This window comes from Mus pahari, chromosome 13 (genome assembly GCF_900095145.1).
Source record: "Mus pahari chromosome 13, PAHARI_EIJ_v1.1, whole genome shotgun sequence".
Lineage (NCBI taxonomy): Eukaryota > Metazoa > Chordata > Mammalia > Rodentia > Muridae > Mus > Mus pahari.
Window position 1 is genome coordinate 1,239,597 of NC_034602.1, and position 9,966 is coordinate 1,249,562.

At 42.0% G+C, this 9,966-nt stretch overlaps 1 protein-coding gene across 3 annotated transcripts in view; it reads right to left on the reverse strand.

Moving 5' to 3' along the window:
* Rtn4 (reticulon 4) overlaps nt 1-8,455 on the reverse strand; it is a 49,369-nt gene extending 40,914 nt beyond the window's left edge. For all 3 annotated transcript variants that reach the window (XM_021210977.2, XM_021210976.2, XM_021210975.2), the window contains exon 1: nt 7,713-8,455. In XM_021210977.2, the coding sequence (XP_021066636.1) occupies nt 7,713-8,223 (511 nt within the window). In that variant the 5' untranslated portion in view covers nt 8,224-8,455. The remainder of the gene's footprint in view (nt 1-7,712) is intronic.
* Between the last annotated feature and the right edge of the window lie 1,511 nt (nt 8,456-9,966).

Sequence of the window (9,966 nt, forward strand, 5' to 3'; positions counted from 1 at the left end):
TTTTCGAGACAGGGTTTCTCTGTGTAGCTCTGGCTGTCCTAGAACTCACTCTGTAGACCAGGCTGGCCTCAAACTCAGAAATCTGCCTGCCTCTGTCTCCCAAGAGCTGGGATTAAAGGCGTGCGCCACCACACCCAGCTATAGTAAGTCTTTTCTGTTTTGGGTAGACATCTTGTCTCCTTGCCAGCTAACTCACCCCATATCCCATAAGCAAAATTTACTTCAAAATAGAGCTTAACATAACATAGCAACTAATACTATTAAACTTCAAGATGAAGATAGCAATTCTGGAGTAGGCAAAGATGCTTTTTAGCAGACACTAAATAAATATTACCTGTAAAAAGAAAGGGAAATTAAGACTTAAAAATTGAGCTAGACATGGTGACACAGGCCTTTAGTCCCAGCATTTGGGAAGCAGAGGCAGCCAGATCTCTGAGAGTTCAAGGCCAGCCAGGTCCAGGAGAGACCCTGTCTCAAAAAATAAATTAAAAAAATATAAAAATGTAAAATCAAAGTAAGTCATCAATAAAATTAACAGGCAAACTACAAAGTAGGAGAATGAATCACATACACTTAAGCAAAAATGTATCCAATGTAGAACTACAAAATCAGTAAGAGACATAACCAAACAATGGGCAAATTTCTAGAATATGCATGGACAGCTATAATACGTAAATTATCTTTTAAATATTTAACATATTTATTTATATTTTATGTGCATGAGTATTTTGCCTACATGCATGCACAGCCTAAACTGGAATTACAGACCCAGCATTTCAGAGATGCAGCTCTTAGTACAAAAGTACAAAGAACATTATTTTTCTTTTTTAATAGAAAAATGATTTTGAAAATCTTTTTTAGTCTATCTATAATCTGTGGGAACTAAATAGCTAAACAACTATACAATCCAGTACTTCAAATGTTACATACTGAGCAAAATACTAGTGTTCATACTTAAACCCATAATATCAGGCTGACGAAATGTCTAGGTATAGCTACCTGACATACAGGTGAGGAGAAAACCAACTCAATAGTTGTCTGCTGACTTCCCACATTCTCACATCCACATCATGCATGTGCATGTGCATAAGTATGTGTGCACACAGGGCTGGTGAGATGGCTCAGTGGGTAAAAGCACCCGATTGCTCTTCCAAAGGTGCAGAGTTCAAATCCCAGCAACCACATGGTGGCTCACAACCATCCTTAACGAGATCTGACTCCCTCTTCTGGGGTGTCTGAGGACAGCTACAGTGTACTTACATATAATAAATAAATAAATCTTTAAAAAAAAAAAAAGTATGTGTGCACACATACCAATACATAAACTAAATAAAGCCATACATCACAAAAAGCTGATTTTATAAATCTGTACATTAAAAACTTCTTTATTAATGGATACTAATAAAAAATATATAGTACCAGTTCTAAAATGTATCAATTATCTAAGATTAACTCATAAATATAACCTGACTAATTTCTAAAAGAAGCATCCAGATTAATAAATTTTTAAAATCAGTAAAAAAAATTACACACATAAATATTCTGATGGAAAAAACCCTATCATGAAGTATTTTATTTAAATCTTTTAGTAATTAAAACAACTTCGTACTTGTATATAAACAGAGCAGAACAGAGGATATATCCATTTTTTAGTAGGTCAGACAGAGTATGTAATAAATGGAGTTAAATCATGAAAATTATATTAAACCTTACACTCCAGAACAAACTAAGCAGCAAAGATTAAAAATCATAAAAGTACTAACAGTAAAAAAATTAGAAAAGCCCTTTCTAAAGACTTTCAATGACTACTTTTATGACTAAAAATCATTTTTTTGAAATGATAAATCTAACTAAAAAAATGAATGCACAGAAAAGTATACTCTGTGGTCAGAATACAAATAACCATTCAAGAAAAACATGCTAAAAAACTGATCACCTGGGCTGAAGAAATGGCTCAGCAGTTATGAGCACTGGATGCTTTCAAAAAACTGGAGTTTCCCAGCAACCTCATAGGAGCTCACAACTGTCTGTTAACTCCAGTTTCAAGGGCTCCCATCCCCTCTTCTGGCCTCTGTGCATGCGGGTTGTGCACAGACAAGCACACAGGCCAAACAACCATACATATAAAATAATTTTGTAAAAAAAAATTAAGCTAACCTATGATATAAGCTCAAGTGATCCTGCAGCCATAAAATCAAAATTCAAAGTCGGCAAAAGCAGTGATTAGAACAAAACATCTTAGCAACCTAAGCCTATAGAAAATATTTACAAATGTAAATTATAACTACTTGCTAAACTATTACCAGTTTACTGATGTAGTGTTGATAAAGGCTTAAGAAAGAATTTGTCCTTTTAACACAATGCTGCTGGAAGTATAAGCTGTGCCACTTCTCTATAGGGCACTTTGTCAGCACCCAACGTTGTAAATACAAGCTCCTTTTAGAAATCTTGCTTGAATGGATTTATTCTACAACCCTACAGTGAACCCTTCAGTATTCATCTCTAAGGAAATAATACATAAAGGTGTTCACACCAACACTGTTTGTAACAGGAAAGGCTAATCTACATAACTACCAGAGCAGAAGTGATTACATACAGCAGTTCTCTTATTCATGAGATACTTTTTTTTTACTATTGCCAGAGGACACCTGCAATTGGAATAGTATTCAACTCCATATATACTATTCTTTGCCTATAGCACATACCTATGATAAAGCTTAGATAAACTACTCTTGCACTTTGGGGTCATTATTAAGTGAAATAAAGGTCATGGATTCTTCATCAACCAGGAGGTATATGTCCAGATAACAGTGGACTCTTGGGCTGGAGAGATGGCTCACTGGTTAAGAGCACCGACTGCTCTTCCCAAGGTCCTGAGTTCAAATGCTAGCAACCACATGGTGGCTCACATCCACCTGTAATGAGATCTGATGCCCTCTTCTGGTGTGTCTGAAGACAGCTACAGTGTACTTAAAAATAATAATAAATAAATCTTTAAAAAAAAAAAGGGGGGGGCTGGAGAGATGGCTCAGCGGTTAAGAGCACTGACTGCTCTTCTGGAGGTCTTGAGTTCAAATCCCAGCAACCACATGGTTGCTGTAATGAGGTCTGATGCCCTCTTCTGGTGTGTCTGAAGACAGCTACAGTGTATTTACATATAATAAATAAATAAATCTTTGAAAAAAAAAACAAAAAAACAAAAAGAGGGAAAAAAAAAACAGTAGACTCTTGAAAGGACAGTAAATAAACCTGAAATAAATTGATTTTCTTCCATATACAAATACACTTATGATAAATTTTCATGTTTTAATAAAGGGAAATAATTTTACAGCTTTGCCAATCTCATTACTTTAATGCTCATTTAAATATAAGCTCATTTGAAGCCACTAATTTATCTCCTAACAAAGAGACAAAATGGGAGGTATAACACTGGTAGTATGGACACATTGGGCAAAGGGATAACTTATCACCCTAATCAGATCAATATATAATTTAAAGCTAACGAGTTATCTCTGGAATCTCCCCACTCAGCCTCTTTGAGCATAAAGTAATGAAACTCACAAAGTGACATCAGAGACCAGGACTACTGTGCCATACAGCTGTAGAATTCCCTGCATCTATTTGCTTGTTTCATCAGTTGGGGCATGTGGATAGCAGTGTTTTTTCCAATGCTAAAAATTAAGCCCCTGACTTGGTATCCTTGAGGCAATGCTCTACAACTGAGCCATATCCCCAGGACCTCTGCAGACACTTTGGTACAAAATGGAAAAGGTACATACATATAAATGCCATTCCACAGAACTTTAGACAGATAGTCAAAACACTTCTAACAAGTACAATCTGCAAGAGTACAACTTAGAAAAGCTGATGAAAAAGTATTTTTGGCATTACTTCAGTACTGTTCAAAAATACTATAGAGAGCTTGGCTCCCACATGTCTACATCAATAGATAATCAAATCTTTACGAAGTGGGGACCACGGGTAGGCCTGTCTGCCCAAACCTGTAATTCCAGATACTCAATAAACTGAAGCAGAAAGACCCCAAGTCACAAAATAAATGAACTTACATTAATATTAAAAGTGGAGAGGTTGGAGAAGTGAGTCAGTCAGTAGTGGCTTCTCTATAGAACACAAGGCCATCAATTCAATACCCAGGGACAAAAAGAGACCAGCCTACTGGGAAGTGGTTGTAATCTGGGTTGTAATCCCAGGAAGAATAAAGGTTCTACTAGAACCTGAGTTCTCACAAGATGATGGTTATAAAAGGCCAAGTCTGGTTCCTACTTTCTCCCAGGTTCCCTGGCTCACCATGTAATTGTGGTCCTCTAGTCCAGGCTCTCACCACTGTGACATTATCTACAAGGTTTTTACCACAGCCAAGCTGATGGCAGATGCCATGCCTTGAAACCACAACAACCAGAAGCTTGATAAATCTTTTTTCTTTTGAAACTAAACAAAACAGACTAGCCAACTTATAAAATCTCATTATCAAGCTGGATACCAACATCTAAAAATCTGTACTTAACAAAAGAGATACCCTCTTATTCCTGGCACCCCCACCCCCCCACACAAACACACTAATCTTTTTTTTTTTTTTTTGGAAGAACAATTTTGATTTCATGATATAAAAGCAGCTTTACGTGGCAGAATATGAATTAAAGTATGATAATAAGATCCAGATTCTTTTATTTTGACTTAATATCCTTCAGAATTCCAATTAATCTATCACACACTTTCAGTCACTTTCACATTACCAATGTGTCTAAAGATCAGCTTAGTCATCTTAGCTGATGTTTGCACTTTCCTCAAATCAATGTCTAAGTTTCCTTAGAAAAAAATGAACCATTCTTTCTAGAAAAATGGTCATCAAGTAAAAGGCACAGGTCTCAGTACATTACAGTGAAGAGGCTGCAATCGGGAATCTATAACTTACTAACTGAAGGATATCAGAGTTAAGGAAAAAACTAATGTTAAACAGCAGTGTTAAACACAGTTGCTAGGGATCTATAGCCTCTCCCAGTTTGTTTATTCTAGCCATGTACAGAGTGCTTTCACCTTTGTCTTTATTCTAATCCTCTATGAACCTTCAAAACTACATTTTTGCTCCAAAATCATAATGTAATTAATTAATTAAAGTAGCATATTCCTAAAATATTTTTTAAGCCATACTTTTTACCGTGACCCAAGAGGCTCCTAATTACCTGACCTCAACCTGCCTCTGCACTCTGCATAGGTTTTCCTTACTAATTAATCTTAGTTAATAAACAAGCTCACTCCTGCTTCAGGGTCTTTACCCTAGGAATTCCTTTAGTTTTTTGTTTGTTTTTTTTTTCTCTGCAGCTCAAACCTTAGTTCTTTTTCCTATCATCAAGCAACCTTAAAAAGGGTCCAGAAGGGGCTGGAGAGATGGCTCAGTTAAGACTGCTCTTCCAGAGGTCCTGAGTTCAATTCCCAGCAACCACATGGTGGCTCACAACCATCTGCAATGGGATCTGATGCCCTCTTCTGGTGTGTCTGAAGACAGCTACAGTGTACTCATATACATAAAATAAATAAATTTTTAAAAAGAAAAAAAAAAGGGTACACGTTTCAGTTATTCTCATCCCTTCAAGCTGTTTCATAACACCATCATTTCTAGTACTTTTTAGTGTGCTTATTTTGTGTATTATTCCCATGAGGAGAACATGAGTCTTGTTTACTGCCACATCTTGGAAGCCCAGAACTTCATAAAGTGTCCTAGGTAATCAATAATAGGGATCAACCAATAAACAAACTCTTCAGTGCACTAAGAAATCTAATGTACTGTGATGACTTACTATCAATGACCACAACTCACTGTTGTTGTGTTCAATAAAGGGAATAAAGCTTCCAAAAAATACGAGCACAAAATTCCTGGGTAGACAACATTCCTCTTTTGTCTTCTAAACTTTGTTAGTATTTCTAAATCTTCAAAAATGTGTCAGTATTTCAAGAAACTGCTGATGCCAGCCACCTGAGTCCCCTCAATTAAAGGACAAAACTACTATCTTGTTTCTATGAAAGTAGAAAAAAACAAAAAGTATAGTTTAGCCAATCATTATGCTTCCGGTTTAAATTNTTTTTTTTTTCTTTTTTTTTTTTTTCGAGACAGGGTTTTTCTGTGTAGCCCTGGCTGTCCTGGAACTCACTCTGTAGACCAGGCTGGCCTCGAACTCAGAAATTCGCCTGCCTCTGCCTCCCGAGTGCTGGGATTAAAAGCGTGCGCCACCACGCCCGGCTTCCGGTTTAAATTCTTAATATATTTTTTCTATTTTAGTTACCCTCAAAAAAAGGAAAGGAAAATAAAAATGAAAAACAAAGGTAGTCATCAACCTTCTAAATTCTTTACTGTAGAAATTGTTTTTGAATAGTGCCTTTTGAGTGTGCCCATAATGAATTGTTATCCAAAAACACTGCTATTGATTCATTATCCCCATTATGAAAGAGTTAATTGTAATAAAAAAAAAAAATAGTGCGAGCTCTCAGGGTGATATTATTTCTCTAAAAAAATAAAACCTCCGAGATCTGGAATGTTGTGAAAATTTCCCAGCAGGCAGTTATACCACTTAATTTTTTACCTTAATTTAGAAAAAGAAAAAAAAAAAGAAAAAGACAAAAAAAGGCTTTTTGCTAGCAAGACACTTTGTCCCAAAGTAATAAACTGCATTCCCGTTTTCTATCGAATTTTATTTTTTTCCTTTCCAAAATAAAAAGGGCAATAAAACAATATTCAAATACTTATAAAACCTTCTAACTAACATAGGAACATTTGTCCTAAAACATTTCATTATGTCTCAGGATAAATCTACCACAAGTTCAACTAATTCCTGAGCAGGAATCCACAGGTTTACTCCTTTTTAAGGTCAACCATTTTGCCTTTTCTCTAGAAGTCAATCTCGATGCATTTAAAGGCTAAGAGATGCCCGTTAAATTTGGCAATTTCTTTTACTGCACAACTGAGGCCCTGGATAACTATGCCCCATCAGAACACAATGCCCAGATCTCGTTTCTCAGGCTGGTGTAGGAATCGCCACATGAGCTGGGCGGTGGCAGAACTTCACCAAAAGTCTCCTTCCCAATTCTCCTGGAACCACGCCACTGGAGGCGCTCGCTCCCCCTCCACCGCAGTTGGGTCACTGTATAGACGTTGGCAGCTCGGCCAGTTCCCCACCAGTAAAGGGAGGAAGAAACGGGGGATTAGTGCAAGGGGGTCCCCCGACGCCCGGCAGAAAGGAAGGCAGGCCCTGAAAAAAAACCTGTAGAGTGGTCGACAAACGCTCATCCTTTAAATAAGGGGATTAGGGCACCACAGCCTTCCCATTCCCACCTCCCAGCCCAGCCCAGCCCTGCCCAGCCCAGCCCCAGCCCAGCCCCAGCCCAGCCCAGCCCAGGCCAAGGAATCCACCATCCTAGTTCTTCAACACACACCTATCTGCTGATAGGCGATAACTTCGTGCTGGAATGGGAACCAGCGACTTGGCTAGGGTGCACGTGCTCCCCCAAACCGCGACAAACAATGAAGGCACCAGGCTTCCGCGGCCGCCCCACCCTTCTGCCCGCCTCCCGCCTGCGGGGGCGCCATCGCCCTGCCACTCGTAGACAAAGCCCTAGGGTCCCGAGCAGCCCTGACCGTCCCCACCTCCCCCGGGCCGAGACACAAAAGAGGGAGGGGCGTACCGCGCAGCAGCACTCACCCACAGAGCCTGAGCCCCTGCGCTTGGGCGCGGCCGGCGTGGAAGGGGGCGCGGCGGGCTCCGCCAGGGGGCTCGCGCCGGCTGGCGGCGGAGGCCGCGCTGGAGGCTCCTCGTCCTCCGGGAGCTTGGAGGGCAGGACTGCGGCAGCGGGCGGCAGAGATGGCGCGGACGCCGCGGGGCTGCGTTCCCAGGACGGTTGCCTCTCAGGGGCGGTGGGGGGCGCGGCCGGCAGCGGCCCGCGGGGCGCGGGGGGCACCGAGTCGCTGCTGAAGTCCAGCAGCGGCGCGGCGGCGGGCGGCACCGGAGCCGCGGACAGCCCGACTGCGGGCTTCCTCTCCAACACCTCCAATTCCTCCAGGTCCTCGTCGTCGTCCTCCTCCTCCTCCTCCTCGTCTTCCTCGTCCTCCTCGTCCTCGGGCTCCGTCACGAACTGGTACTTGAATGCGGGCGGGGGCCGGGGCGGGCTGTCCGCGGACGAGGAGACCAGCGACGACTGGTCTATGTCTTCCATGGTCGGCGAGGATGCTGCAGCTACTGCCGCCGCGGGCCACTTCTCCTCAGAGCCGCGGGCGGTTGTGGGGGTTGGGCAGGACTGGCAGGGGCCGGGCTGGCCGAACCAAGCCGAGGAACCCGCAGAGGCGACGGCTCCAGGAACAATAAGACGTCTCCTCCTGCCTCCGCGCCCGAGATGCGCCACCCGCTCAGTTGCAGCCGCCGCCGCCCAGACGAGCAACTGCGAGAGGCCAGCAGACTCTCCGCCCAGTTTGGCGTGACTCACCTTCCCGGCAGGGGAGGGCTGGCTGGCCCGGGGGACAGAGAGCCAATAGGCTGCGGGATAGAAAAGATGGATCAAGGGCTTGTCCAACAGAAATAGGGCATAGGCGGGGCCTGCCATACTTCCTCTCTCCTGCTGGCGGCGTTTGGAGGGCGGGGTTTGGAGCTGGGATCCACCCCACCTAGTGTAGATGGGGAATGGGGCGGGGACTTGGCCTTGCCTACAGCGGGATTTTAGTCTACCAAAAGGGGGCGGGCTGCGGCCCCAGGATTTGGAGAGTTTTCCAAGAAGGCTGTGGAAGGGTGTTATCCTGGGGACCTAGGAGTGGAAAGTTTCCTCCCCGAAAAGGAGAAAAGGAGAAAAAAAAAAACAAAAACAAAACAGTGGAGAAAGGTACTAACAAGGCTGAATTAGGTCTTACGGATTTTTTTAAATAAAAGACTTATTTTCAGACGTCCCAACGCATAACTACCACCACCTCAAAAGGAGAAAGAAAAACAAAACCTTTGACACTTTCAAGTTCCCCCCCTTTCTAGACTGCAGGCCTGGAATGAGGTAGGCAAAACAGCTGTGCTAGATTATCCGGAGCTCTGGGCTCACTGTTTAGAATGCTTTCGGCCTTGTATTCTGCTGGACTCTAAAAGTGCAAGGAGAGTGAGTCACCAGAAAGGGAGAAGGGGGAAGGAACGTTGAAATAGATGCCTTGGAAGGCAAAATTGGTTCACTATTTTTCACTCACCTTAGGCTGATGAGTCAACATCCCGGATGATTCAGGCTTCCTAGGAGTCGGGAAACCCTACACTCACTGGTTTGATATGCTGGAATGGCATGCGGGTTTTTGTTGTTGTTGCTGTTTTGGTTTGGTTTGGTTTTTTTTTCCCCAAAAGCTGCACTTTAAAGAAAATGGTAGAACATAGAAAACTTTGCTCCAAAGGTTCGGAGAGTCCTTTTATCTTTCTGATGCACTTTTCAAAAGTACTGGCTGCATGCCTACTCTGGAGAGAGGATTGCCTGCATTCCAATTGTTCAGTCTACATGTGCACTGTCTAGTACTGGAGCAACTGGCTGCTTTTAGCTCCTGAGCACTGAAATGAGGTGTCCTCGGTGAATAAAATACACACAACATTCCCAGAATTTATAAGAAATGTTATCATTTCTGCTTCACATTGGTTTTATGTTGACATTGATAGTATTTTGGATATGGTGGGATGAGTACCCTATATTATCAAGTTCACTTGTATTCTTTTGGAAGCAGCTTGTAGAAACGTTTAAATGCATGTTCTAATAATTAAGAAATTTGATTGCCATGGATTTTGTTGGTTTTTAAGCAAATTCGTAATCCCAACAAGGTAATGTTACCCTAGATTAAGTTTTAAGAAAGAATTGGGTAGGGTGGATGTTGATGAGGGTTGCTGAAGAAATGGCTCAGCAACAGCTTTAACAGGACCTGAGTTCTCTTCCTAGCATCCAAGCAGCTCA